General features: G+C 44.3%; 1 protein-coding gene across 1 annotated transcript in view; it reads right to left on the reverse strand.

Moving 5' to 3' along the window:
• Positions 1 to 858: 858 nt before the first annotated feature.
• Positions 859 to 26,696, reverse strand: part of LOC123764888 (UDP-glucosyltransferase 2) — a 58,368-nt gene continuing 32,530 nt past the window's right edge. The window contains exons 5-7 of the mRNA XM_045753084.2: positions 7,254 to 7,476; positions 6,585 to 6,804; positions 859 to 1,287 (exon numbers count right to left, since the gene is read on the reverse strand). Coding sequence (XP_045609040.2) covers positions 1,008 to 1,287; positions 6,585 to 6,804; positions 7,254 to 7,476 — 723 coding nt within the window. The 3' untranslated portion in view covers positions 859 to 1,007. The remainder of the gene's footprint in view (positions 1,288 to 6,584; positions 6,805 to 7,253; positions 7,477 to 26,696) is intronic.

The following is a 26,696-nucleotide window of genomic DNA, read 5'->3' on the forward strand; positions in this document are numbered from 1 at the left end:
TATAAGTGGTGTTTCACAGTCACATTCACCACACTGGTGGGTATAAGTGGTGTTTCACAGTCACATTCACCACACTGGTGGGTATAAGTGGTGTTTCACAGTCACATTCACCACACTGGTGGGTATAAGTGGTGTTTCACAGTCACATTCACCACACTGGTGGGTATAAGTGGTGTTTCACAGTCACATTCACCACACTGGTGGGTATAAGTGGTGTTTCACAGTCACATTCACCACACTGGTGGGTATAAGTGGTGTTTCACAGTCACATTCACCACACTGGTGGGTATAAGTGGTGTTTCACAGTCACATTCACCACACTGGTGGGTATAAGTGGTGTTTCACACCCACACTGGTGGGTATGAGTGGTGTTTCACACCCACACTGGTGGGTATGAGTGGTGTTTCACACCCACACTGGTGGGTATGAGTGGTGTTTCACAGCCACACTGGTGGGTATGAGTGGTGTTTCACAGCCACACTGGTGGGTATGAGTGGTGTTTCACAGCCACACTGGTGGGTATGAGTGGTGTTTCACAGCCACACTGGTGGGTATGAGTGGTGTTTCACAGCCACACTGGTGGGTATGAGTGGTGTTTCACAGCCACACTGGTGAGTATGAGTGGTGTTTCACAGCCACACTGGTGGGTATGAGTGGTGTTTCACAGCCACACTGGTGGGTATGAGTGGTGTTTCACAGCCACACTGGTGGGTATGAGTGGTGTGGCTGTATGTGGGGCAGCGCCTCTCAGAGGTTGTATATTTTGTTATTTGACTATTATTATTATCTAAGAATTATTTGAGTATTGAGCCAAAAAAGTAACCTTGTATAGGAGTGCTTCGAAAATATTTGTTGCAATAATTTTTCTAAACTTTAAGGGAATGATTTTTTATCTGCGGAAAGTTTGAGTGAGAGGTGGTTTGGTCGGCAACGCCAAAACAGCTCTTTACATACATTCAGTTCTGAAGGTGTCAAACTTGCGCCTGCCCCTGCACATAGAATGAGCCCTAATCTTTCTTTGCAGAGCCAGCGGAACCGGAGATGTCACGAGAGAGGAGGCTGAGGAAACGACGTAGGATGAAGTAGAATATGAAGAGGGCCAGGAGGAGAAGCAGAATGACGTCCAGCATGAGGAACTCCACCCAGGAAAGCTGTGCCGCCGGTGACCTCAGATGGGGCGCCCCTCTGTGGCGGATGACATACTCCGTCCAGAACACCGCCAGGTCCCTGGGTGAGGTGGGTTGGTCCCGCAGTCCAGCAGACATCTTCAAAACGTTGTCTTTATACCTGACAAACGAGGGAAGGGAGAAAGCTGGAGAACTATCACTGTGTATAAGAAATATGTGGGTGCGATTTGAATTACAATATCCACGGGAAATAATGCGTATTATATTAAGGTTTTACTGACAGTCAGTTGAGTCATCAAAGCATAAATCCTGTATGTTAAATGAATATGTGTTCATGTAAAAATTTTAACAGAAAATGGATATGAAGTAGCACAAACATGCTGAATGAGAGTAGAGTACAGCATCGGAAAAAAATCCTGCACCCACTTTTTTTTTAGAAAATCCATTTGTGTCTATAGATGCTTAAATCATTAGGCAGTTTCATACCTAGGTGTACATTGCGTTTGCAATAAATAGTTTGAGATTTTACAAATGTGGAGGACGAACTGTATCTAGCTAAATCATTCATAACAGTACTAAATGATGATTGTCCACGTATATGCAAGGGTACTACACAGTTGAGAGTACTAGAACACTATAGTACTTAAACTAGAGAACTACACCACAAGCTCCTACCAGTCAGGTTGAGCTCTGGCTCTTTGGTCCCTCTCTCAACTGTCAATCAACTGGAATTGTGTGTGTGTGTGTGTGTGTACCCACCTAATCACCTAATTGTGCTTGCGGGGGTTCAGCTCTGGCTCTTTGGTCCCGCCTCTCAACCGTCAATCAACAGGTGTACAGCTTCCTGAGCCTATTGGGCTCTATCATATCTACACTTGAAACTGTGTATGGAGTCAGCCTCCACCACATCACTTCCTAATGCATTCCATTTGTCAACCACTCTGACACTAAAAAAGGTCTTTCTAATATCTCTGTGGCTCATTTGGGCACTCAGTTTCCACCTGCGTCCCCTAGTGCGTGTGCACCTTGTGTTAAATAGCCTGTCTGTATCTACCCTATCAATTCGTGTGTCTGAATGTGTGTGTGTGTGTGTGTGTGTGTGTGTGTGTGTGTGTGTGTGTGTGTGTGTGTGTGTGTGTGTGTGTGTGTGTGTGTGTGTGTGTGTGTACTCACCTATTTGTACTCATATATTTGTGCTTGCGGGGGTTGAGCTTTGGCTCTTTGGTCCCGCCTCTCAACTGTCAATCAACTGGTGTACGGGTTCCTGAGCCTACTGGGCTCTATCATATCTACATTTGAAACTGTGTATGGAGTCAGCCTCCACCACATCACTGCCTAATGCATTCCATCCGTTAACTACTCTGACACTGAAAAAGTTCCTTCTAACGTCTCTGTGGCTCATGTGGGTACTCAGTTTCCACCTGTGTCTCCTTGTTCGCGTACCACCAGTGTTGAATAATTTATCCTTGGTTACCCGGTCGATTCTCCTGAGGATTTTGTAGGTTGTAATCATGTCTTCCCTGACTCTTCTGTCCTCCAGGGACGTAAGGTGCATTTCCCGCAAGCTTTCCTCGTAACTCATGCCTCTTAGTTCTGGGACTAGTCTAGTGGCATACCTTTGGACTTTTTCCAACTTCGTCTTGTGCTTGACAAGGTACGGGCTCCATGCTGGGGCTGCATACTCCAGGATTGGTCTTACTTAGAGATTGGACCTCTTTATTCACTAAAGTTCCTGTTGATGATCTGTTAGAATTTCTACGTGAGGAACTGCCTAAATATAATTTGAGCTTGCAGACCAATAAAGTATTGGAACTTATTAAATTGTGTATAAAAGACAATTATTTTAGTTTTAATGGAAAATTTTTCAAACAAACATTTGGTATGGCGATGGGCAATCCCCTGTCCCCAGTTTTAAGCAATTTGTATATGGAATTCTTTGAAACAAAAATCTTATCCAGGATTATCCCGGCTAATGTAGTTTGGTTTAGGTATGTTGATGATATTTTGTGCTTATGGCCGTGCAACAAAGACCAGATAGTTTTTCTTAATGAACTCAATTCTTTGGTACCTTCAATAAAATTCACTTGTGAGACTGAGGAGAATGGTACTCTTCCGTTTTTGGACATTATGATTCATAGAGTCACTAGAAAGTTCAAATTTAATGTGTATAGGAAACCTAATAACGTGGGGTCGTATGTTCATTTTTATTCGAATCATCATAGTAAAGTTAAACAGGCAGTATTTTCAGGAATGTTTCTACGAGCTTTGAGGGTTTGCAGCCCTGAGTTTTTTGATGAAGAGATTGCTAAAATATATGAAATTGGGAAGAGTTTACAATATCCTAAGAGGTTTTTGGATTGCTCGTTTGTACAAGCCAAGCGTTCGTTTTATAATCACGTCCCTAAGGCGAAACCAAAAATTATTAACTCGTTGGTGGTACCTTATGCGAGTGGACTTGAAAAATTGTCTCTGATTTTTAAGAAACTTAATATAAATTTGGTGTTCACTAATAGTACGATCAAATCCAATTTAATAAAAAACTCCCCTGACACAGCAGGTTGTGTGTATTCGATTCCCTGCAATGATTGTGATTCTGTGTACCTTGGACAAACAGGAAAGTCCTTACAATTGCGGTTGTCACAACATGCTTATAGTATTAGAACTGCCCAAACGTCTAATGCATTGTATCTACATACGAGTTTATGCGATCACAATATTAACTGGAATGGGGCAAAAAGCATTACCAATTGTGGGGATTTCGTGGAACGGAATTTGATTGAGTCTGCTCTAATCAGTCAGTGTCCAAATCTTCTTAATGTTAGTACTGGTATGTACAAACTTGATCCATTTTTAAGTTATAATATTGCACAACGGTTTAAGAAACAACTCTGATAGAGAGGCTTACAATGTCTCATTATAATTGTATATTCATATATTGTGTGTTCATGAGGCTTTTCTTTATTCTTTCATCCTTATTCTCTGACCGCTTAATCCTCTTTGACCATTTTAAGCTAAGCTATACCTGTTTTTGGTTAATTCTTTCCCTAGGGTTGGGTTGGTCAGGTGTCGGCCTATATATCCTCCCCCTTCCCTTCTCCTTAAGTCAGTCTGGTGTTGACAAAGGCTTTAGCGGGCCGAAACGTTCACCTCATTTCATATTTCTCTGTGGATTTTCCGCATATATATATATATATATATATATATATATATATATATATATATATATATATATATATATATATATATATATATATATATATATATGTACCTAGTAGCCAGAACGCACTTCTCGGCCTACTATGCAAGGCCAAATTTGCCTAATAAGCCAAATTTTAATGAATTAATATATTTTCTCTAATTTTTTTCTTATGAAATGATAAAGCTACCTATTTCATTATGTATGAGGTCATTTTTTTTTATTGGAGTTAAAATTAACGTAGATATATGACCGAACCTAACCAACCCTACCTAACTTAACCTAACCTATCTTTATAGGTTAGGTTAGGTTAGGTAGCCGAAAATGTTAGGTTAGGTTAGGCTAGTTAGGTTAGGTAGTCGAAAAAGCATTAGTTCATGAAAACTTGGTTTATTAGGCAAATCGGGCCTTGCATAGTAGGCTGAGAAGTGCGTTCTGGCTATTAGGTACGACATATATATATATATATATATATATATATATATATATATATATATATATATATATATATATATATATATATATATATATATGTCGTACCTAGTAGCCAGAACTCACTTCTCAGCCTACTATGCAAGGCCCGATTTGCCTAATAAGCCAAGTTTTCATGAATTAATGTTTTTTCGTCTACCTAACCTACCTAACCTAACCTAACCTAGCTTTTTTTGGCTACCTAACCTAACCTTACCTATATATATAGGTTAGGTTAGGTTAGGTAGGGTTGGTTAGGTTCGGTCATATATCTACGTTAATTTTAACTCCAATAAAAAAAATTGACCTCATACATAGTGAAAAGGGTAGCTTTATCATTTCATAAGAAAAAAATTATAGTAAATATATTAATTCAGGAAAACTTGGCTTATTAGGCAAATCGGGCCTTGAATAGTAGGCTGAGAAGTGAGTTCTGGCTACTAAGTACGACATATATATATATATATATATATATATATATATATGTATATATATATATATATATATATATATATATATATATATATATATATATATATATATGTATATATATATATATATATATATATATATATATATATATATATATATATATATATATATATATATATATATATATATAAAATGTGTGTGTGTGTGTTTTAAGTGGGAGTATCTCAGCGATCACCGTTATTAACTGACGACAATGCAGATTATAGTAACAAAAAATGTGTTTTGCTTCGTGGAAAACAGAGAATGAGAGCAGACAATTTTCTGGAGTGGGGTAGAATGGGGGTGGGATGGAACAGAAAGGAGGAGCGAGGGAGTGGTATCATGTGCGAGGTGTGGCTATCCATTCAGATTATCGCAGAAGTCGTGAGGGGGTCTTGGGTTTGAGGAGGCATAGACACCCTATCATTGGTTGTCGTTCTTCGGGAGGGGAGAGAGAGAGAGACTGCCCCGACGGAGACCTCCACGTTATACTGAGAAATATGTATAAGCTGTGCGTCTGATATGCTAGAGTGTTGGTGTGTGAGGTGAGCAAAGATGGACGGTTATTAGCTGCCGTTACTTCACCACGTTGTGCTGCGAAAATTTTTTACATCCTGCTAACGACCCATCCAGTTAATGTACACGTAAGTTAACTTGGATGTAAGTTTCTTCAATAATTCACTAAACCACCATTCTTTTTCGTAAGTCATTACTATTACTCCACATCTTTTTTTTCCCTCTATTTAATATTATCCCCTTTTCTTACCTACTCTCTACCTATACAATTTGATTCATCTTTGATACCCCTCCTCCTTGCATAATCATCTTCTTGCACTCACTTATCTCTTACCTCAAAAATGCAGCCTCCTACATGCTAAACATTTCCATATTTTTTTCACTAAACAATCCTTTTGACATTTACTATACACTTCTAAACACAAGCTTCACAACACTTCTAAACACAACCTTCACAACACTTCTAAACACAACCTTCACAATGCTTCTAAACACAAGCTTCACAACACAAGCTTCACAATGCATCTAAACACAAGCTTCACAATGCTTCAAAACACAACCTTCACAACACTTCTAAACACAAGCTTCACAATGCATCTAAACACAAGCTTCAAAATGCTTCAAAACACAACCTTCACAACACAAGCTTCACAATGCATCTAAACACAAGCTTCAAAACACAACCTTCACAACACAAGCTTCACAATGCATCTAAACACAAGCTTCACAACACAAGCTTCACAATGCATCTAAACACAAGCTTCACAACACTTCTAAACGCAAGCCTCACAAACAACACAAACTTTGAGTGGTTGATGAGGCGGGCGAGAGTGTGGAGGAGGATGTCAACAGTGAGGGCGTCCCAGACGAGAGTGAGTCCCACTCCGGCGTCCGTGACGAACATTGCATTCCGGGGCTGGTCGTTGCTGATGGGGAGGACGAGGAGTGGCGTGGCGTGGTAGATGGCCTCCAGCATGCTGAACATGCCGCCGTGGGTGATGAACACCTTCACCCTGTGGTGGGCTGAGGCACAGTATTAGCCTGCTTACTGCTAGGTAAACAGATGCACCAGATAAAATGAATCATTGCCCCAATGTTTCTGTCCTTACAGGAATTGAACCCGGGAGGAAGGAAATTATCAGGGGGAAGCGCCAAGCCATTAGACTATATAGCACTTGGAAGGGGTCAGGATAAGGATTTGGGATAGGACGGAGGGGAGGAATGGTGCCCAACCACTTGGACGGTCGGGGACTGAACGCCGACCTGCATGAAGCGAGACCGTCACTCTACCATCGAGCCCAAGTGGTTGGACGATAGAGTGACGATTATAATAATAATAAAGAAAACATTATACCATATATATTGTGTATGCATTTCTATAACTATAAAGTATACACGACGATGCTCGGGTCACACTCCAGACCTCCACTACACACTATCTTCCTCGTTAACTTACAAGTACTTGGACTCACCAAGAATATCCTGCTGGGGAAGCCAATTGCTGATCATTACGTTATCGGGGACGTTCTCCAGTTCTTCCTCATACTTCCAGATGACTCGCTGGGGTAGTCTGCGGAAAGCCTGGAGGAAGAGGTCGCGGTACTGGCTTGGCATGTTCTTCCCTCGTATGAAGGAGCCCAGAGCGAAGTAGATAACTCCGGCGGATCCCGCACCTGTGATCCACGACTCCAGCTCCTGTAAAATATTTTTTACTGAACCAGCTTTTTGTCTGCCGAAAAGCTCTGTGTTCTAATTCTCGTTAACTTTCCCTAGACACAGGAACACTTTTAATGTTTTGAAAGGCAAAATGAAGTACAGAAAGATACAAATTGTATCTTTCACTGTATTATAACATTAAACACTTTCGAATATAATCACAGCTGTGTTCGGAAATTGAAATTAATTAACGGTTGCAAATTTACACTCTACGGCAGTACTCACCTAATTGCTCACCTAATTGTGCTTGCGGGGGTTGAGCTCTGGCTCTTTGGTCCCGCCTCTCAACCGTCAATCAACAGGTGTACAGCTTCCTGAGCCTATTGGGCTCTATCATATCTACACTTGAAACTGTATATGAAGTTAGCCTCCACCACATCACTTCCTAATGCATTCCATTTGTCAACCACTCTGACACTAAAAAGGTTCTTTCTAATATCTCTGTGGATCATTTGGGCACTCAGTTTCCACCTGTGTCCCCTAGTGCGTATGCCCTGTGGTGTTTGTGTGTTGCTGAGGAAGTCTTGGTTGTAGGGTTGATATAAAGTCATGGCTTGGTTACTGACTTTAGTACTTATAAACGATTACATGACTAGCTGCTTCCAAGCTGGTAGCGTCCTGTACGCTCTCTGTTTACTTTCCCTTGGCGTCTGAGCCGCAGCACATAGAAAACGGATGGTACCGTTTTCTGTGAACATGACATCCCTCCTTTTCTTTAAAAAGAATGAATACAGGATGTCTACCATGCTTGTAGCACAAAGCAAAGTTATTGACACAAAGTAAGTTACTAACACATCAAAAGATATTGCATACATTTAACATTAATTAAGCACACAAAGAATTTAAACAACTTAATCTTTACCACAAAGGATTTCAATGTTAAAAATACATATGCAATGTTAAACAAACATGAAAGAAACTGTAATACAAAGTTACAAAATATTGAATGAGAGATCTGCATTATTCAAACAATATTAAATTTAGTTCAGCATAACAAGTAAATACTTTTCATTACATAGGAACACAATTAATCATCAAATCGTGTAGGGCGTTTAACATGACGTTTAGGACGAGAGTCCCCAAATATAAGAACATCCCTTGATGAATTGTTTATTGAGTTATAACTTATTTTTTCTTTTTCTTTTGCACAACTTTGCACTTCATCATTTTCTACACTAGTTGGAATCACTTTGAAATATGGTCACTGCTTGCTTGATGCAAGCGGGGATGTTTCTGGCGGGGGAGAAGGAAACAATTGCGCAGCGCGTCCCGCGGCGTTGCGCGGGCAGTTTGGGGCCCTATAAATACGGGCGCACACTGGGGCTCTGCCCTCACTCCGCCTGCCCTCGCCGCTGCCCTCGCAACCGCTCCCCGGCCGCCCGACTTCGCACGAGATGGACAACACGCCAGCTGCCTCGGTACCTGACCTCTCTCTCACGGACATCCTGGGGCCCTCGACACCCCAGACTGTTCCGGCAGGGCCCTCCTGCCCTACACTGCTAAACCCAAGGTGAGGTTTTCTGTTCAACCCTAGTCAGGTCTCCCCAGTGCGGCGTGTGCCAAGCGCCTTCCCCTCGCGGTACGTGTGTGCCGCCTTAGTTAGTCCTTCGGGCTCTCTGCTGTTGCTCCCGGAGAGCTGGGGCGCCCTCCTTGGGCCTGTGCCGGGCGCCCCCGTGCCGTGCTGGTCGCGTGGCTGGCTTAGGGTCGGCGTGCCCTGGGCCGCGTCCCTAGTGGCCTGCGTTCGGTCTCCTCTCATGTGGGGCCCCGTCCGGCCGTGCCCGTCCGTGTCCAAGGGGCCCCGCCGCGCGGCGTGCTAGGCGCGCGCCCTGCCCGGGGCCCCCCGTCGGCGGCCAGGCGTGCCCTTGCCGGCGTCGCCATGTGGCCTGGCGTGGTGGGCCCTACGCCCTTTGTGCTCTGCCTTGGGGCCCTTCCCTCGCCGCCATCGACCACGTGTCTGGTCGTCTGGGCGTGCCTCGGCGTCCTTCCCGCCTTTCCTTCGGGGCTCCCTGTCGCCGGCCCGCCGGGTTCCCTGGGTGTCCCAGGGGGCCAGGTTTCGCCTTGTCCGAGGACATGTGTCGCCGTCGGCGACGGATTGTGGCCAGGTTCGGTCCTACGCCCGGGGCGCATGTTCTCGGCGGCGGCGGCACGTGGCCAGGCGTGGGCGGCCCTATGGCGGGCCCCGCCTTGGGGCCCATGTATGCCTTGCCGGGCCGTCACGTGCCTGGCCGGCAGGGCGTGCTTCTGCGTCCTTCCTGTTTTTCCTTCGGGTGTTCCCTGTTGCCGGTCTGCCGGCTTCCCTGGGATGTCCCCAGGGGTCGGGTCTCCCTGAGCGGACAAGCGTTGCCCCTGGCGACGACTCGTGGCCAGGTCCGGCCCTCCGCCCGGGCCTGCTACGGGGCACACGCCTGGTCGTGCTGCCACGTGGCACGGCGTTCCGTGGCGCGCACGGTTGGGCTGTGTCCCGCCCTTCCTGTTCCCTTTTGGGTGCTAATCCACGTGGCTTTGCGCCACGGCTTCCCATGTCGGGGCTCGGGCTGCCTTGCGCCCGTACGGCCGCCCCTGTGTGCGGCCCCCCCCCCCCTCCCCCTTTTCGTCTAGGCCCTGAGCATGCCGTGTGGCAGCGCGTGGTTGGTAGGCCACGGGGTCCTTGCCGTGTGTGGTGTGCTCTTGTTAGGCACGTCGCCCTCGGACGTCTCGCCCGGCCGTGTTGCCCGGGGTGTTAGCCCCAGGCCCTCCGGTGTCCCGGAGTCCCCAAGTACGTCTTCCCCAGAGTGGCGCCGATCAAGTTGTCCCCAGACGTCCGTCGGCCGGTATAATATAATATGTATTAATATATAATATAATACTATAATGGTATAATAGTATAATATAACTGTATACTGTATATTATACAGTATGGTTGGTAGCGTGGTTGGTAGGCCACGGGGTCCTTGCCGTGTGTGGTGTGTTCTCTGCTAGGCACGTCGCCCTCTGACGTCCCGCCCGGCCGTGTTGCCCGGGGTGTTAGCCCCAGGCCCTTCGGTGTCCCGGAGTCCCCAGGTACGTCTTCCCCGAGTGGCGCCGATCAAGATGTCCCCAGACGTCCGTCGGCCGGTGTAAGTCCGGCATGTAGTCCCCAGACGTACGTCTGGCCGGTGTTGCCCGGTGTGTTATTTCAAGCTTTCCGCCGTCCAGGCCCTCAGGCACGTGCCCTGCTTGCCTGGGGGGTAGCCAGGACCGTTCCCACATGTCCTCCGTCTGGCCGGTGTTGCCGGCAAGTTGGTTCCCAGGCGCTCCCGCCTGGCCGGTGTAGCCTGGTGTGTTTGTCTTAAGCGCCCTGCCCGTCCGGTGTAGCAGGGATTCCTCCTACGTCGTAAGTTCAGCGTTCGTCTGCCTGCCCGTTCGCCTGTGTCGTCTGTTGTTCTTCGTCGGAGGGAGACGCCGGCGTTGGAGCAAGGACCCGAGATCAGCTCGACGACGATGGCAGGTTTACGTCTACGGGTACGCACCACAGGCCCTGGGTTCGGCGTTGACGCCGGCAATCCAGGATGACTTCGTTATGTTCGTTAAGTCCTCGGCGTCCAGTTCCAGGGGCCGTGCCCTGGACAGGGGGGTGGCCCCCATGTTGCCCGGGGCACGGTATCCTCCAGCAGATGGCGGCGTCGAAGCGTCGTCGGGAACGTCGTATATTTAATGATTCCCATTCTTTGCCTCCTTAAGACACTGTAAATTATGTCTTTCTCACACTTGGTGTGAGAAAAAATTTGGAAGGTTTCTTATCTTGTACTAGCAGACTTCTCGCGACATGCCTTGCCCTTATTCATATTTATGTTCCACATTTCAGCACCGACATGCCTCTGCTTTCAGATCACCTCGGATTCACTTTGCCCCAGCCTAACTTTACTCAGGCATTCGTAGCCTTGTGCATGTCGTACGTTCAATCTTCGCGTCCGCTGTGTCACAGTTTGCTTGTTCACTTTTCCTTGTCTTACGTCATTAAGTAAAGTCGCCAGGATGTCCTATTTGCAGAGTTATAAGTAATCTATTAAGTAAAGTCAGACAGGACGTCCTATTTGCAGTATTTGCGGGCCCTTAATTTGCTTTACGTTCCCTGGCCCTGCATTTTGCCTAGTTTCCTCAGTAGTTACAGTACTTTCGCTGGGCCCTTGCAGTTTATTCACGTCGCTTATTTGGTTATATTTATGTTATGCATCTCCTCCGTTCTCTTAATGTAACATGGCTATATATCCACGCCGATTGTATACCCTTATTTTGTACTTGCAGATACCACGTGACATGATACCCCCTTTTCATAATTATGTTCTACATTTCAGCGCTAACATGCCTCCTGTTCCAGGTTACCTCGCTCTCTTTCCCAACCAGCCTCCTTAATTTACCCCGACAGTCGATGCGTTGCTTGTCGCACGTTTATTTGTACGTTGCTGTGTTCAGTATGCTTGCCTATGTTACCCTGCCTTCCTCATTAAGTAAAGTCAGACAGGATGTGCTATTTGCAGAATTACTAAGTAAATTATTAAGTGAAGTCAGCCAGGCAGTGCTCGTTGCAGAGTTACTAAGAAATTATTAAGTAAAGTCAGCCAGGATGTGTTTTGCAGAGTTCCTAGAATTATTAAGTAAAGTCAGACAGGATGTGTTTTGCAGAGTCCCTAGAATTATTAAGTAAAGTCAGACAGGCTGTGCTATTTGCAGTTTTGCGGGCCCTTATTTTGCTTCACGTCTCCTGGCCCTGCAATTTGCCTAGAGTCATAGGTAGTTACAGTAGTTTATGCTTGGCTATTGCAGTTTATTCACGTCACTTCTATGGTTATTTATGTTATGCTTTCCTCCGTTGCTTAATGTAAAATTGGTTTTATTTATTCTAGGGCGATATGTACCATTTAGCCTACCACAATTTAATACATCTTATTTATTTGCTAACATTTGTGCTGTGCTTCATTTATGGTTGTCATTAAGTATGTTTCTATTTATTATAGGGCGAAATGTCCCATTCACCACTATTCATCCCTGTTACTTATTTGGTTACACTTGTGTCGTGCATCTTTTATGTTTGTTATAAAAACATTTTTTGTTTACTATAGGGCGATTTGTTACATTTAGCTTACGTTATTCTTTGTCTCAGCCATCCTTTGTTTCCTTGGCAGTGTCTTCAGTTAGTAGTCCCCTTTCCTTCGCTGTGGCTTCTAGGCAGCCAGGATGCGCGAGGTGCAGTTGTGGCCCTCGCCTCTTGCTTTATGCCTCCGGCCCTGCTCTTGTTGGGTTCCCCTTTCTTTTCTTCTCGTTTACGCCTAGTCTCGCTGTTAGCTATGTTCTTCCCCCGGTTCCTCCGTCGTTCAGCTACGCTTGTTGCTTCTACGTCTGTAAGGTCTCCTAGTTCGCCTTGCCTTCGGTGTTGCGAAGTAATTTATTAAGTAAAGTCAGACAGGCAGTGCTAGTTGCAGAGTTACTAAGTAAATTATTAAGTTAAGTCAGCCAGGATGGGCTATTTGCAGAGTTCCTAAGATTTATTAAGTAAAGTCAGACAGGATGTGCTATTTGCAGTATTCGCGGGCCCTTATTTTAGCTTCACGTCTCCTGGCCCTGCATTTTTGCCTAGTTTCATCGGTAGTTACAGTAGTTTATGCTTAGCTTTGCAGTTTGGTTTCCTCAGTGGTTACAGTATTTACGCTTGGCTCTTGCAGTCTATTCACGTTACTTATTTGGTTATATTTATGTTATGCTTCACCTCCGTTCTCTTATTGTAAAAATGGTTATATATGCACGCCGATTGTATACCCTTATTTTGTACCTGCAGATATCACGTGCCATGCCTTGCCCCTATTCAGGTGACCTGGACAGGGGGGTGGCCCCCACGTTGCCTGGGGCACGGTACACTCCAGCAGATGGCGGCGTCGAAGCGTCGTCGGGAACGTCGTATATTTAATGATATCCCGTTTCTTTGCCTTCCTAAGACAATGTAAATTAAGTTTTTTACTGATTTTATTGGAAAGTTTCTTATTTTGTACTGGCAGACATCTCGCGACATGCCTTGCCCTTCCTCTTAATTACGTTCTACATTTCAGCACTAACATGCCTCCTGCTTTCAGATTACCACGGATTCCTTTTCCCAAACAGCCTACCTTATTTTACTCCGACAGTTGATGCTTTGCTCATGTCGCATGTTTATTGTTGCGTTGCTGTGTTCAGTATGGTTGTTCATTTTTCCTTGCCTTACGTCATTAAGTAAGTCAGCCAGGATGTGCTATTTGCAGAGTTACTAATTAAATTATTAAGTAAAGTCAGCCAGGATGTGCTATTTGCAGAGTTACTAAGTAATTATTAGGTAGAGTCAGACAGGATGTGCTATTTGCAGAGTTCCTAAGTAAATTAAGTAAAGTCAGCCAGGATGTGCTATTTGCAGAGTTACTAAGTAAATTATTACGTAAAGTCAGCCAGGATGTGCTATTTGCAGCCTTACTAAGTAAATTATTAAGTCAAGTCAGCCCGGATGTGCTATTTGCAGAGTTACTAAGTAAATTATTAAGTAAAGTCAGCCAGGATGTGCTATTTGCAGAGTTACTAAGCAAATTATTAAGTAAAGTCAGCCAGGATGTGCTATTTGCAGATTTACTAATTACTAATTACTAGTCTTTTGCTGGGTTACTTTTATGCTTCTCCCCTTCCTGTCTAGGTATGTCTAGGTATGGCCAGCGGTGCGCGAGCCGCGGCTTATCGGTTGCCCCCCCCCCCTCCCTGGTTCCCTGTTTACTCGGTCTCGCCCGCTTACTTCCGCATTCCTCCATCCCATTCTACGATTGTCTCCTCTCGCTTTTGGGCCTATGTCCTTTCTCAGACCGGGTTGTGTGCCGTCCAGCGCGCCTCGGCGACGTTATCTTCTCTTCGGCCCTATAGGTCATTTCCGCCCCCCCCCCCAGCCGTGCGGGCCCGCCTGTGGGAAACGTCCCCTTGGTTCCTCCTACGTCTGCTTATCTGTTAAATTTGCTATGGTTGGACTCGCAATTATGATTTGTATTTATTACGAAAAATTTTTCCCACAATTTACACTTTGCTTAAGTTTCACGTTCAATTTGTTATATTAAGGGACTTTCAATTAGGATTTGTATTAATCTATTGCTTTGCCTCTGTGCCATTAAGTTAATTTCAGCTAGGATACGCTAGTTGCAGTGCATTCGGGTGGGGTCCCCCCCCCCTTAGTTGGGTGGGGTCCCCTCCCCCCCGACTTTTTTCGCAGCCTTATATATCCGAGCCGGATATTCCTCTGATCACCATTCAACGCACGCAGCGGTGCCGGGATGCAGCCGCCCAGGGCCTACGTTAATACTATTATCTTCCCTTTATTTGCTGGGCTATATGGTAGTATTAATATTATTCCGTATCGTTACTGTCATTCCAGTATTATTTTATTAAAATATAAATTATTATGGTTTGGCGTTGCTTTCTTAATTTCTTCCATTCTGCGGCACTTGCCGTCATCGGTTATTTACGATATTACATTGTATTCTTCATTGTACGATTATTTACGACATTGTATTCTTATTATTATCCTTATTACAGTTACTGAATGGCAGCTCCCTGCCGTCGATTTCACTTTGCTCCTGTTCTAAAGATGTTGCCGAAGTTCACGGCGTACTAGCTGCGGCTCGCAGACGCTCATTGACAACACAAGACTACACTCAGCGGCCATTTAAGGCAGACTCCTTGGCTTCTATCCAGCCCAATCACCCGTCTGGAGGCAGAGTTGGGATAGAGACCAAGGGTAATGTTCCCCACTCACATTCTACATCCGCTTAGGACACAAGCATGTTATAGATTTGGCTTTAAGAATTGGTTCTTATTCCATTTTATTGTTTATGCATATGTTGCTTAGTTGTTATACCCGTTCTTGGTATATGTATTGTTTATATTCAAGATTTATAGTGTTTCGTATTACCCTGTTATAGTTGCTTTGTGCTTCCTTGCTGTTCTCCTACTGTTTTTCTCCCTCCTTTGCTCTTAGCAAAGGTACTTCCCCCTTCCGTTTGCTGGAAGATTCTTAGAATTGTTAGCCCCCTTCATTGCTACAGTATAATTATCCGGAAAGCTCTTCTTCATCCAGGATTGTTAATTAAGGTTTCTCTTAATTCCTGCTGCCGGGCTCCCTCCCCCGTTTTTCGTCTCCGTATTGATTCAGCTAGGGTTTCCCTCTCGTCTGTGCTCTTGCCTGTCACGATAACACTGCACGCCGCTTCTGCCCACCCTTACTGCCTTATATCTTTCAGCCCGGGGGAGGTGAGCTACGCGACAAAAAATCGACGCACGCTCCGACTGGACCAGGTATCGCTTACATGGTCAGGAATCAACACTCTTCGGATCCTACAAGCGCTTCTGTCACCAGGCGAGATTTCTCCAGGATCCTTCACGCTGCCCTCTCGGCGCTAGGCTTGACTTCAGATGACTACGCTCCGCCCCAACTCCACCAACCCAACTCGGCAGTTCCTGGTCACCCAACTCCTCAAAGGGGCACGTAACTCCGCACAGCGGGCCCCTGCACGGCGTCTCCCAGTGACGAGGAGCCTCCTGCATCGCCTGCTGCGGGCACTGGGAGGCGTATGTAACTCTGCCTACGAGAAGTCCTGCTACAGGGCGCTCTCCTCCCTGGCTTTCCACGCCTGCCTACGCCCGGGTGAGGCGGTCTACGTGGACCATGGACGACACACGCTCAACCTTGAGCAGGTATCACTTACGACGGCAGGAATAGATATCGTCTTCAACACCTACAAGCACAGTGCAGGGCGCACGCCCACCCTCTCCCTGAGAGCGAACCCTTCCAGCAAGTACTGCCCGGTCCGTGCCCTGTCTAAATACTTTAATCACAGGGGCCTGAGCCCGGGGCCCATATTCAAACACGCCGCAGGCGCTCCTGTCACCAGGCGAGATTTCTCCAAGATCCTACGCTCTGCCCTCACGGCGCTAGGCTTGCCTCCAGATGACTACGTGCCGCATTCCTTCCGTATCGGCAGGGCCACTCAGCTGTCTCGGGATGGGCTCGCCACTTCAGAAATAATGGCTGTCGGCAGGTGGAGGAGTAGCGCTTTCACATCCTACGTCAGGCGGGACGTTGTTGCTCTGCCACTTTGAGTGCCTCACGCGGCCAGCTGGCACTCGCCCTTCGGGGGGGGGGGGGGTCCGGCCGCTGGCCTGCGGTGGGGGTGCAGCGCCGGTCCCCAAGTGTCCCGCTGTCCGCAGCTAATACTTTGCCCAGTCTAGGTGCTAGTAAGCCCTACTTGTAGTCAACCCCTTCTCCTTATTCATTAGGTCTTTCCGGCCTCTTGGTCGGGTACATTATGTGTTATGTGGTCTCTCACTTATTAGTTACTCTTTGTGTCCTGCCTGTTATATCCTAGTGTTATATAATTACTCACATTTGCATTCGGCCTTAATTCTAGTACCAGTTAAGCTTTACGTTTCTGCAGAATTAGTTTCCTTGTCACTATAGGCTAAGGTCTCATAATTACTACGGGTGTACCTTTTAAGTTAAATCTAGTCCTCGGACTTGGAATTGTTACTGTTAATTCTTACTTTATATATTTACATGTTCTGCAGAATTTAATCTTCAATAAACTTTAACGCCCCATGCTGCCTGTATCTTTCTCCCCCTGGACAGAAAATGGTCACTGCTTGCTTGATGCAAGCGGGGATGTTTCTGGCGGGGGAGAAGGAAACAATTGCGCAGCGCGTCCCGCGGCGTTGCGCGGGCAGTTTGGGGCCCTATAAATACGGGCGCACACTGGGGCTCTGCCCTCACTCCGCCTGCCCTCGCCGCTGCCCTCGCAAATTCCCACCCTCCCCCCCTTTGCAAGCGGCTGCTTTTGTACCCTTGTCATGCTTTGCACAGTTGTCCTGATTGTCTCCCCAATGCATGTGGGAAGGGGGGTGCAGCGCCGGTCCCCAAGTGTCCCGCTATCCGCAGCTAATACTTTGCCCAGTCTAGGTGCTAGTAAGCCCTACTTGTAGTCAACCCCTTCTCCTTATTCATTAGGTCTTTCCGGCCTCTTGGTCGGGTACATTATGTGTTATGTGGTCTCTCACTTATTAGTTACTCTTTGTGTCCTGCCTGTTATATCCTAGTGTTATATAATTACTCACATTTGCATTCGGCCTTAATTCTAGTACCAGTTAAGCTTTACGTTTCTGCAGAATTAGTTTCCTTGTCACTATAGGCTAAGGTCTCATAATTACTACGGGTGTACCTTTTAAGTTAAATCTAGTCCTCGGACTTGGAATTGTTACTGTTAATTCTTACTTTATATATTTACATGTTCTGCAGAATTTAATCTTCAATAAACTTTAACGCCCCATGCTGCCTGTATCTTTCTCCCCCTGGACAGAAAAGGCCATATTACGTGTTATACTATGATCTCTATTACTAGCTGTTATCATAGTTCCTTTTACACTAATCACTTTATATGGTTTTGTATCATACGGCATATCTAGCTTTCCCTCTTTTTTCTTTTTAACTAGAACAGTATCTCCAACCTTTATGAATTGTTCCTTTGCACGTTGATCATGAGCAATTTTCATTTTGCCCTTGGCTAGTGCATCCTTCTGAGCGAGACGTTTATCCGTTACCTTGGCTAGCATGACGGGTAGTGCGATTCTCATAGGACGTCCAAATAAAAGTTCGCCTGGCGACTTGCCCAGTGTTCCATGCGGTGTTGCACGGTAGTTCCTGAGAAAAGCATACATAGCTTGTTTCCAGGATCGTCCTTCGGCATGAGCACAGCGTACCGCTTTCATGAGAGGTTGCATGAATCTCTCGACTTCTCTATTTGCTTGAGGATGTAGTGGCATCACACGGCGGTATTTGAATCCAATATGCTCCGCAAAGTTGACGAAGTCTTGTCCATTGAATGGCGGTCCATTGTCCGTCTTGACAACTTCAGGAATGCCAAAGTTTGAAAAGATCTTGTCGAGTTTCGGGATGACAGCCTTTGCAGATGTGGAAGTGATGATTTCTACTTCTGGATAACGTGAGTGATCATCAATGACTATCATCAAGTACTCTCCAGTTGGTAGCGGTCCGCAGAAGTCCATCGATACTTCCATCCATGGTGCAGCAGGTAGTGGTGAAGGTTGTAGAGGTGTTGGTCTTGAAGTATCCATTGCAGCTTGGCAAGGGACACAGGCATCATGCATGTCCTTTGCTTGACGATCAATGCCAGGAAACCACACCTTTTCTCGTAGCAGCTGTTTGGTCCTAACAAGACCTTTGTGTCCTTGATGTGCAAGCTTCAGAGCTCGTTGCTGGAGAACAGCTGGAATGACGATACGAGTACCTCGCAGCACGGTGTCGTGTAACACTTAATTCTGTCTGGATGCGTTCAAGTGCTTTGAATGCATCTTGGTCAACTCCTGAGGGTGGGATGCGTGGAAACTTTTTTTTAATCAATGCATCCACTGTTGCTTGCAGAGTTGGGTCCTCTAGGGTTGCAGTACGGATTTCATCAAGAGTGAGAGCCTTAGGGACTGCATCACAGGTTACAGAGTGTACATATTCCTCGGCAACTTGAATTACATCTGGCATGATGTGCAGATGAACTTTGCTATCAGTAGAACAATCCATTGGTTCAAATCGATCAAAAAATTCATCAACAATACCATCAACATTGTTTGCAGATTCCACTGCTACAGCATTAGAAAGCTGAAGTAGCCCCAATTTGGTTGAAGTCTTGTAACTGAGTAGAGACTCCTTTGCATTCCTAACAACATAGAATGTAGTAGTGAGCATTGCATTCTTTGACTTAATCTCTGCAGTGAAAGTTTCAATCACTGGCAAGGCTTCCTTTCAACCAAAGGCAGTGGCTTTGCCATTGTAGTTTTCAGCTTTGGGAACTGTTTTTTTAAATTTCTCATAGTGACACTCAGCAATGGTGTCAATGTTTGATCCAGTGTCAATGAGAACTTTGAGACAAATACCAGCAATGTATACTATAGTCTCTGGGTTGTTTGGAAGATCATTCCATTCTGTGATTGCTTGTACTCCATAAGTGTAATCACTTTCACTGTCATCTGAGACTGGTTGTAATGAAATGTTGTCTTGTACATTATTAACATTCTGGATATGAGGTGCAATATTGCGTTTACCACCTCGACCCCTATGACCTGATCCTCGTACAGTGCTTTTATTCATTGACTGTGGTTTCTTTAGTGCGGAACGACACATAGCACCAAAATGACCTAGTTTTCCACACTCATAGCACTTCTAACCTTGACCAGGACAAACATTATCTTGGTGTGGGTAGTCTCCTCCACAATTGTAACATTTATTGTTGACACCTTCTGATGTGGGTCATTGTGACTGCTTGAGTCTTGTTCCTTGACCCCATTTGTGATGTGGTTCTCGGTTCAAATTGTTGTTGGGTTTGCCATGATATCTTCTTTGATCACGGTGTCCTCCCTGAACCTTAAGTACCTCATCACTGTTAGTAACAGTGGCAGAACCGTTGTTGGCACTGCACTCCATGACACGAGCATCACTTGCAGCATCTTTCATTCGACGAGCAATATCCAGTATCTTGGTAAGAGCTTTCATCATCAACAAGTTCCAGAGCTCTTCGACGGAGACGTGTAGATGTGCATGTTTCAATTATTTGCTGTTTGATTTCTTTGTCAACATCAGCAAACTCACAATGGGCTGCTAAACTCTGCAGACGTGTGTGGTATTGATCCACAGTTTCATTAGAGAGTTGTCTGGCTCTCCTGAAATGCATAATTTCCATTGCAGTATTTTGTCTTGGTTTGAAGTGCTCAGTTAATTTGGCTTTGGCAGTGTCATAATCTTTGTCACCACCAGTCTCTTTCAGTGTGTCAAAGATGTCACAAACTCGATCATCTACATAATGAAGTAGAAAGGCACGCTTTCTTTCAGCACTTTTGATGTCTTTTGATTTTGAAATTACCTACTCAAAATTATCTGCTAGATTAAGGACCTGCCCGAAACGCTGTGCGTACTAGTGGCTTTACAAGAATGTAAATACTGTACTATCCAATGTATTCTCGCAAACCCAATGTACCTTTTTGTATATATATAAATAAGTAAATAAATAAAATAAATAAATAAATGTCTGAAACTATCAACAAATTTTCAAACCTTTTAAACCATTTGGTCCACCTTTGTGACAGGTTTGTCTGGTCACAGTCAGGATCAAATGCAGGAAACTGAGGTATATTTGCCCTTTTTACTGAATAAATGTAAACTTATCACTTAAATGTTCCTCAGAATGCTAAACACTTACTGCACTGTATATGTTAGTTAACAATTCACTGTAATTACTTTAATTTTGCAAAGCACACAAGCATTTTAATGCAAAAGTTCACAGCAGTGCACAACACAGCAGCAACTTATTTTATTTTATTTTTATTTTATTTATGCATATACAAGAATGTACATAAGGAATGTGAGGATACAAATATGGTAATTACAGTCTTGTAAAGCCACTAGCACGCGCAGCGTTTCGGGCAGGTCCTTAATCTAAGAAAATTTTAAGGAGGTAAATACTTGCAAAATTATAGACAAAAAATGATAACAGATTACATGAAATGAAAAAAAAGATGAGAGAAAATTGTAGGTACAGTATATTAAAGCACATAGGTAGCTAAGATTGATTGCAATGACAGCTTGAATGGTAGTTGACAAAAAAATTGGTAGGCATAATACAGCAGAAACAATATAAGATTGGTTGCAATGACAGCTTGAATGGTAGTTGACAAAAATTGGTAGTCACAATACAGCATATGGCTAGCACATAAAAGAAGACAGCAATGAACACAATGATAAGGTTGTTTGAAATTACATAAAAATTAGGAGATTGGGTAACACTAGGTACAGAGCAAATTTAAAGCTCAGTGTAGGAAAACTAAGAAGATGAAGTTAGGTACTTTTTGGTTTTGCTTTTAAATAAGGCAAAAGTTTTACAGTTTTTCAATTCACTAGGGAGTGAGTTCCATAAACTAGGTCCCTTAATTTGCATAGAGTGTTTACACAGATTAAGTTTGACCCTGGGGATATCAAAGAGATATTTATTTCTGGTGTGGTGATAATGGGTCCTATTACATCTGTCCAGGGAGACTGACTTCTTACCTAGCCCTTGTGTACATGTGTTGTTCCTACTCACAGCAGTTGGCACAGCAGTAGTTAGCAGTAGGTACAGCAGTTGTCAGCAATGTTGTTGTTTGATGAGTTGTCAGCACTGTCAACACAGCAGAGTTCACAACATGATGAATTTTGTAGCACGAAGCGTTGTTTCATACACAAAACATCGCGCTTTGTACACAGAATCAAAGCGTCGTTTCGTACACAGCATCAGCAGATATCCAGATTCCTCAGTACACAGCTTCAGTCAGCACATAGCATTGACTAGCACATAGCTTGGGTTAGCACACAGCACTGGATAGCACACAGCATCGGTTAGCACACAGCATTGGTTAGCACACAGCATTGGTTAGCACACAACATCGGGTATGGTGCTCACAGACAGCTCGACTTCCTCCCGGGCGAGACAGCATGCTCCTTCCTTGTTTTGAGCTGAACAAATACCTGCGTTCACAGTTCATCCTCGTCACCAGTGTGGTGTTTGTGTGTTGCTGAGGAAGTCTTGGTTGTAGGGTTGATATAAAGTCATGGCTTGGTTACTGAGTTTAATACTTATAAACGATTACATGACTAGCTGCTTCCAAGCTGGTAGCGTCCTGTCAACCCGTTCTCGCAAATTTAATAAGTCAATATTGACTTATTAAATATGTGCATAGGTGACATACTTAACATAATAGTTTCCCTTGAAAAGCTTCATAGAAAACACCGACCTTACCTAACCTACTTAGTATGTTAAGATAAGCATCTTATTGCTTCGTAATTACAATTATTACCTAACCTATACCTATAATAGGTTAAGTAACAATTGTAATTACGAAGCTATAAGATGCTTATTTTAACATACTAAGTAGGTTAGGTAAGGTCGATGTTTTCTATGAAGCTTTTCAAGGGAAACTATTATGTTTAGTATGTCACCTATGCACGCAACTAATAAGTCAATATTGACTTATTAAATTTGCGAGAACGGGTTGCGTCCTGTACGCTCTCTGTTTACCTTCCCTTGGCGTCCGAGCCGCAGCACATAGAAAACGGGAACATGGCATGCCCCTTGTGTTAAATAGCCTGTCTTTATCTACCCTATCAGTTCCCTAGAGAATCTTGAATGTGATGATCATGTTCCCCTAACTCTTCTGTCTTCCAGTAAAGTGAGGTTTAATTCCCGTAGCTCATACCTCTCAGCTCGGGTACTAGTCTGGTGGCAAATCTTTGAACCTTTTCCAGTTTGATCTTATCCTTGACTAGATATGGACTCCATGCTGGAGCTGCATACTCCAGGATTGGCCTGACATAAGTGGTATACAAAGTTCTGAATGATCCTTACACAAGTTTCTGAATGCTGTTCTTATGTTGGCCAGCCTGGCATATGCCGCTGATGTTATCCTCTTGATATGAGCTGCAGGGGAGAGGTCTGGTGTGATGTCAACCCCCAAGTCTTTTTCTCTCTCTGACTCATAAAGAATTTCATCTCCCAGATGATACCTAGTACCTGGCCTCCTGCTCTCTACGCCTATCTTCATTACATTACAAATCACTTGTGCTTGGGTTAAACTCTAGCAACCATTTGTTCGACCATTCCTTCAACTTGTCTAGGTCTTCTTGAAGCCTCAAGCAGTCCTCCACTGTCTTAATCTTTCTCATAATTTTGGTGTCGTCAGCAAACATTGAGAGAAATTAATCTATACCCTCCGGGAGATCATTTACATATATCAGAAACAAGATAGGACCGAATTGTTTCATAGGACCGAATGAATGCAAAGCAGTGGCTTTGTGCTGGTGTTGGTGGGGTTTGAGAGCTGGGTTTAAGCCTAGCAGGCTCTGTTGGGGAGTTGCTGCGGCCGCCTCTGGGAGTGAGAATCAGTCAGATACTGTTTCCTTCCGTCTGCAAGTTGATCCTACCAGGTGGCTGAGGCTCCTAGGGCCTCGCTCCTAGTTGTTAATTCGGACCTCGAATCAATTAGGTAATCAAGTTAGTTGGCCTAGTTTGGCTCTTGTTAAGCTGGCATTGAAGGGTCAGTCTCCTTATTGCCATTTCCCCTAGAATGCCATTCTAGTCAAGGTAATCCAGAACAAATATCTATTTAACCTGGGCACAATTGCTTCTGAAGCATTCTGAATTGTTTTCAGCTCAGGAACCGTTGCTGAATAAGATATACAACATTAACATCAGTAATCAGATAGACAACATTAACATCAGTAATAAAAATGATGGCAAGTTTCTTGGCCTATTCCTAGACAAGAGACTCAACTTCAGCACCCACATTCAACACATAACTAAGAAAGTCTCTAAGACAGTTGGTATACTCTCCAAAATCAGATATTATGTTCCTAACTCTGCTCTCCTCTCACTATATTATGCACTAATCTACCCATATCTTAATTATGGTATCAGTGCATGGGGGTCTACCACTGCAAACCACCTTAAGCCCATCATCACACAGCAAAAATCTGCTATCAGAATAATAACTAACTCTGCTTTCAGACAACACTCAGCTCCCTTGTTTAAATCTCTAAACTTGCTAAATATTAACTCCCTCCACACATTCTCTTGTGTCAACTACATTTACAAAACCCTGTTCTTAAATGCAAACCATGCTCTGAAACTCTCCCTGGACAGATGTAATAGGACCCATTATCACCACACCAGAAATAAATATCTCTTTGATATCCCCAGGGTCAAACTTAATCTGTGTAAACACTCTATGCAAATTAAGGGACCTAGTCTATGGAACTCACTCCCTAGTGAATTGAAAAACTGTAAAACTTTTGCCTTATTTAAAAGCAAAACCAAAAAGTACCTAACTTCATCTATTTAGTTTCCTACACTGAGCTTTAAATTTGCTCTGTACCTAGTGGTACCCAATCTCCTAATTTTTATGTAATATCAAACAACCTTATCATTGTGTTCATTGCTGTCTCCTTTTATGTGCTAGCCATATGCTGTATTGTGACTACCAATTTTTGTCAACTACCATTCAAGCTGTCATTGCAATCAATCTTATATTGTTTCTGCTGTATTGTGCCTACCAATTTGTTGTCAACTACCATTTTAAGCTGTCATTGCAATCAATCATAGCTACCTATGTGCTTTAATATACTGTACCTATAATTTTCTCTCATCTTTTTTTTTTTTCATTCCATGTAATCTGTTATCATTTTTTTGTCTATAAATTTTGCAAGTATTTACCTCCTTAAAATTTTCTTAGATTAAGGACCTGCCCGAAACGCTGCGCGTGCTAGTGGCTTTACAAGACTGTAATTACCAAAAAAAAGTATCCACTGCAGCTTGGCAAGGGACACAGGCATCATGCATATCCTTTGCTTGACGATCAATGCCAGGAAACCACACCTTTTCTCGTAGCAGCTGTTTCGTCCTAACAAGACCTTGGTGTCCTTGATGTGCAAGCTTCAGAGCACGTTGCTGGAGAACAGCTGGAATCACGATACGAGTACCTCGCAGCACAGTGTCGAGTTGTTGCGTAACACTTAATTCTGTCTGGATGCGTTCAAGTGCTTTGAATGCATCTTGGTCAACTCCTGAGGGTGGGATGCGTGGAAACTTTTTCTTAGTCAATGCATCCACTGTTGCTTGCAGAGTTGGGTCCTCCCGGGTTGCAGTACGGATTTCATCAAGAGTGAGAGCCTTAGGGACTGCATCACAGGTTACAGAGTGTACATATTCCTCGGCAACTTGCTGATGCTTGGTGATGGTGAAACTGTTTGCAGGATGTCGACTGATGTAATCAGCGGGATTGCCTGCACCCGGCTTGTATTTCACCGTAAAGTTGTATGGTTGCAGACGAAGAGCCCATCTCTCAATGCGAGCTGGTGGTTTGGACTTTGGATTATTGAAGATGGTCTCCAACGGTTTGTGGTCAGTGACTATCGTGGTGAAGGGTGCACCATGCAGATACACATTGAAGTGTTCACAGCCCCATACAAGAGCAAGAGCTTCCTTCTCTGTCTGACTGTATCGTTGCTCAACATCTGTGAGAGAACGGCTGGCGTAGGCAATTACTACTCTGGAATCTGGTTGACCAGGTTTGTGTTGGGCTAAAACAGCACCTAATCCAACAGGACTAGCATCCACCGTTAATTCAGTGTCCATTGATGGATCAAAATACGCAGCAGTCGCATTCTCTACTAGTGCATCTTTCACAGCATCAAATGCATTTTGCTCGATATCGCTCCAGTACCATGATGCGTTTTTCTTCAGGAGCTCACGTAGAGGCTTCGTAATGGTAGCAAAATCTGGAATGAAGCGAGAACAGTAGTTTGCCATTCCCAGAAAACTATGTACTTCAGTGGACGTTGAAGGAGGTGCAGTATTCTTGATATCTGCAACTTTCTTAGGATCTGGAGACAGACCTTTGTCACTAAGTACATGTCCAAAGAATTCAATTTTATGTTGATTGAACTCACACTTTGCTCGGCTTAACGTCAGATTCTTTTCTCGTAAGCGTTGCAATGTTGCACGAAGAGCTTTGTCGTGTTCAGCTTGGGTACGGCCATAAACAATGATGTCATCAGACATGTTGTCAGCATTAGGTATATCTTGCAATACCTGGCTGATGATGTGCTGGAATACCTCGGCAGCACTGTTGATACCAAAACTCAGGCGCTTGTACCTATACAGACCTCGATGTGTCGTAAACGTTGTGATGAAGCGACTCTCATCATCAAGTTCAAGCTGATGATAGCCCTTGTTTAAATCTAACTTGCTGAATACAGTTGCACCATTCAAGCGGTAGATCATATAATCTACAGTGGGTGTAGGATGGCGTTCACGCATTATTGCCTTGTTGGGAACACGCATGTCCACACAAATGCGTATCTCATCTGGATTCTTCGGCTTTGGTGGAGTGACAATTGGGCTTACCCATGGTGTTGGGCCTGTTACTGGTTCAATGATATCTAGTTCCATCAGCCTATCCAGTTCAGCATCGACTTTCTTGCGAGTATGGAATGGTTGTCGGCGATGTGGTTGGGCAACTGGAATTACATCTGGGTTGATATGCAGATGTACTTTGCTATCAGTATAACAACCTATGGATTTAAATCGATCAGAAAATTC

Source organism: Procambarus clarkii, chromosome 48 (assembly GCF_040958095.1).
Source record: "Procambarus clarkii isolate CNS0578487 chromosome 48, FALCON_Pclarkii_2.0, whole genome shotgun sequence".
Lineage (NCBI taxonomy): Eukaryota > Metazoa > Arthropoda > Malacostraca > Decapoda > Cambaridae > Procambarus > Procambarus clarkii.